This window comes from Oxyura jamaicensis, unplaced genomic scaffold (genome assembly GCF_011077185.1).
Source record: "Oxyura jamaicensis isolate SHBP4307 breed ruddy duck unplaced genomic scaffold, BPBGC_Ojam_1.0 oxyUn_random_OJ61825, whole genome shotgun sequence".
Lineage (NCBI taxonomy): Eukaryota > Metazoa > Chordata > Aves > Anseriformes > Anatidae > Oxyura > Oxyura jamaicensis.
Window position 1 is genome coordinate 1342 of NW_023307332.1, and position 3094 is coordinate 4435.

Here is a 3094-nt window from a genome sequence, read left to right on the forward strand (position 1 = left end):
GGGGGGGGGCACTCACCCTCCGGCCTCTCATCGAAGTCCTCGTCCTCCTCCTCGGAGCCCACCGAGTACTCGGACTGGTTGTCTGGGGGGGGGGGGGGGGGGGGTCCGCCCCCCCCCGGGCCCCCCCCCGGGGGCCCCCAATAGGGCCCCCACGGCCCCCCGGGCCCCCAAACCGCCCCCTGGGACCCCAAATACCCAGGTGCCCCCCCAAGGACCCTCAGATGCCCACCCAAATGCCCCCTAAAAGCCCCCCTGCCCCAAATGCCCCCCGCGTGCTCCACAGCCCGGCTCAGAGCCCTCCCAGTGCCTCCCAGTCTGTCCCAGTGCCTCCCAGTGCCCCAGAGGAACATCCCAGTAACCTCCCAGTGCTTCCAGTTGCCTCAGAGGCACTCCAGTCCTCTGGGTTGTGGGTGCCCTGCGCATCGGGACTCCCCCCGGGTGCCTCCCAGTCTGTCCCAGTGCCTCCCAGTATCCTCCCAGTCCTTTCTGGTGCCTCCTGAGGCATGCACCAGTGCCTCCCAGTGTTCCCAGTTGCCCTGCATCCACCTTGGTCCTTACGGTCGTGAGCATCAGCACTTCCCCCAGCGCCTCCCAACACCCTCCCAGTGTATCCCAGTACCTTCCCAGTACATCCCAGTGCCTCCCCCATGTGCCCCAGTACCTCACCAGTGCCTCCCAGTGCTCTCAGCTGCCCTGCACCCACCTCAGTTCACTAAGCTCGGGTGCTCAGAGCACCTGGACCCCTCCCAGTAACTCCCAGTATGTTCCAGTATCCTCCCAGTGCCTCCCAGTTCCCTCCCAGTGCCTCCCAGTTCCCTCCCAGTGCCTCTCAGTTCCTTCCCAGTGCCACCCAGTGCCCACCTTGGTCCTCCTGGGCAGAGTCGTCGTAGTTGACCTGCTTGCCCTTGACCAGCTTGTGCACCAGTTCTACCCCAGTGCTTCCCAGTGCCTCCCAGTTCTTCCCAGTTCCTCCCAGTTCTTCCCAGTCCCTCCCAGTCCCTCCCAGTGCCTCCCAGTGCCCTCCCAGCGCCCACCTTGGTCCTCCTGGGCAGCGTCATCATAGCCGACCTGCTTGTGCATCCGCTTGCCCTTGCCCAGGTTGTGCACCAGGTCCTCCTGCTGCCTCCCAGTCCCTCCCAGTGCCTCCCAGTGCCTCCCAGTGCCCTCCCAGTCCCTCCCAGTGCCTCCCAGTGCCCACCTTGGTCCTCCTGGGCAGCGTCGTTGTAGTTGACCTGCTTGCGCACCCGCTTGCCCTTGCCCAGGTTGCGCGCCAGGTCCTCCTGCTGCTGCTCGTAGTGGTGCCGCAGCAGCTTCTCCCAGTAGTCGGGGTCGACGTTCTCCTCCTGCTTGATGATCTCCCGCTCGATCTCCTCGATCTGCCGGAGGAGGCACCGTGGGTTGGATCGTCCCCGTGGTCCCCATCATCTCCGTCCCCGTGGTCCCCATCATCTCCGTCCCCATGGTCCCCATCATCTCCGTCCTCATGGTCCCCATCATCTCCATCCCCGTGGTCCCCATCATCTCCGTCCCCATGGTCCCCATCATCTCCGTCCCCATGGTCCCCATCATCTCCATCCCCGTGGTCCCCATCATCTCCGTCCTCATGGTCCCCATCATCTCCATCCCCGTGGTCCCCATCATCTCCGTCCTCATGGTCCCCATCATCTCCATCCTCATGGTCCCCATCATCTCCATCCCCATGGTCCCCATCATCTCCATCCCCACGGTCCCCACCATCTCCGCCCCCACGGTCCCCACCATCTCCGCCCCCACGCTCTCCACCATCTCCACCCCCATGGTCTCCTCCCCATCACCTCCATCTTCTTTATCCCTATCATCCCTGTCCCCATCATCCCATCTCCACCTCCACTGTCCTCATCATCTCCATCATCCCCCATCATCTCCATCCCCATCATCTCTATCATCTCCATCATCTCCACCTCCATTGTCCCCATCACCTCCACCTCTACTGTCTTCATCTCCATCCCTATTGTCCCCACCATCTCCATCATCTCCATCAGCTCCACTGCCCCATCATCTCCATCATCTCCACCTCCACTGCCCCCATCACCTCCATCATCCCCATCCCTGTTGTCCCCACCTCCATCATCTCCACCGTCCCCATCCCCATCATCCTTACCAACTCCAACACCTCCATTGTCTCCAGCATCTCCATTACCTTCATCCCCATTGTCCCCATCACCCCAAAGGTCTCCATCCCCCATCATCTCCATCATCTCCATCTCCCTTGTCCCCATCACCTCCACCTCCATTGTCATCATCTCCTTCCCCATGATCTCCAACCTCTTCATCCCCACTGTCCCCATCCTCTGCATCCCCATGATCTCCACCACCTCCACCTCCACTGTCCTCACCATCTCCATCATCTTCATCCCCATCATCTCCGTTATCGTTACCCCTACTGCCGCCATCTTCTCCATCCCCATGGTCTCCACCATCTCCATTTCCATTCCCCTTATCTCCTCCACCTCCACTGTCCCCATCAGCTCCATCACCTCCATTCCCGTTGTCCCCACCTCCACCATCCCCACTGTCCCCATCTCCCCTGCTTCCATGGTTCCCTTGTCCCCGTTTTTCCTCCTCCATCATCCCCATCCTCACCACCTCCATCTCCTTCGTCCCGTCCCCACCTCCACGTCTCCATCACCCCCATCATCTCCGGCTCCATCGTTTCACTCGGTCCCATTTCCCCCCTTCCCGTTCCATCACCTCCATCATCTGCATCTTCATCGCCCCCATCCCCCCATTCACATCCCCAACGTCTCCATCATCTACATCTCCACCATCCCTGTTTCCGTTGTCCCCATCTCCATCCCCATTGTCATCATCCCTGCCTCCATCACCTCCACCCCATCATCTCCATCGCCCCCATTCCCATTGTCCCCACCATCTCCGCTGTCCCCACCCCCACCACCTTCATCTCCATCATCCCCACTGTCCCCATCCCCACCATCCCCATCACATCTGCCCCCATCATCCCCACTGTCCCCATCTCCATCACCTTTATCTCCATCATCCCCACCATTCCCACCTCCATCGTCCCCACCCCATCTGTGTTGTCCCATCACCTCCA

The 3094-nt window shown here is 61.4% G+C and overlaps 1 protein-coding gene across 1 annotated transcript in view; it reads right to left on the reverse strand.

Annotated features, from left to right (window-relative positions):
* LOC118158946 (chromodomain-helicase-DNA-binding protein 3-like) overlaps positions 1-3094 on the reverse strand; it is a gene marked incomplete at its 3' end in the record, with an annotated part of 6386 nt that overhangs the window by 381 nt on the left and 2911 nt on the right. The window contains exons 3-4 of the mRNA XM_035313607.1: positions 1199-1376; positions 17-82 (exon numbers count right to left, since the gene is read on the reverse strand). Of these exons, the coding sequence (XP_035169498.1) occupies positions 17-82; positions 1199-1376 (244 nt within the window). The remainder of the gene's footprint in view (positions 1-16; positions 83-1198; positions 1377-3094) is intronic.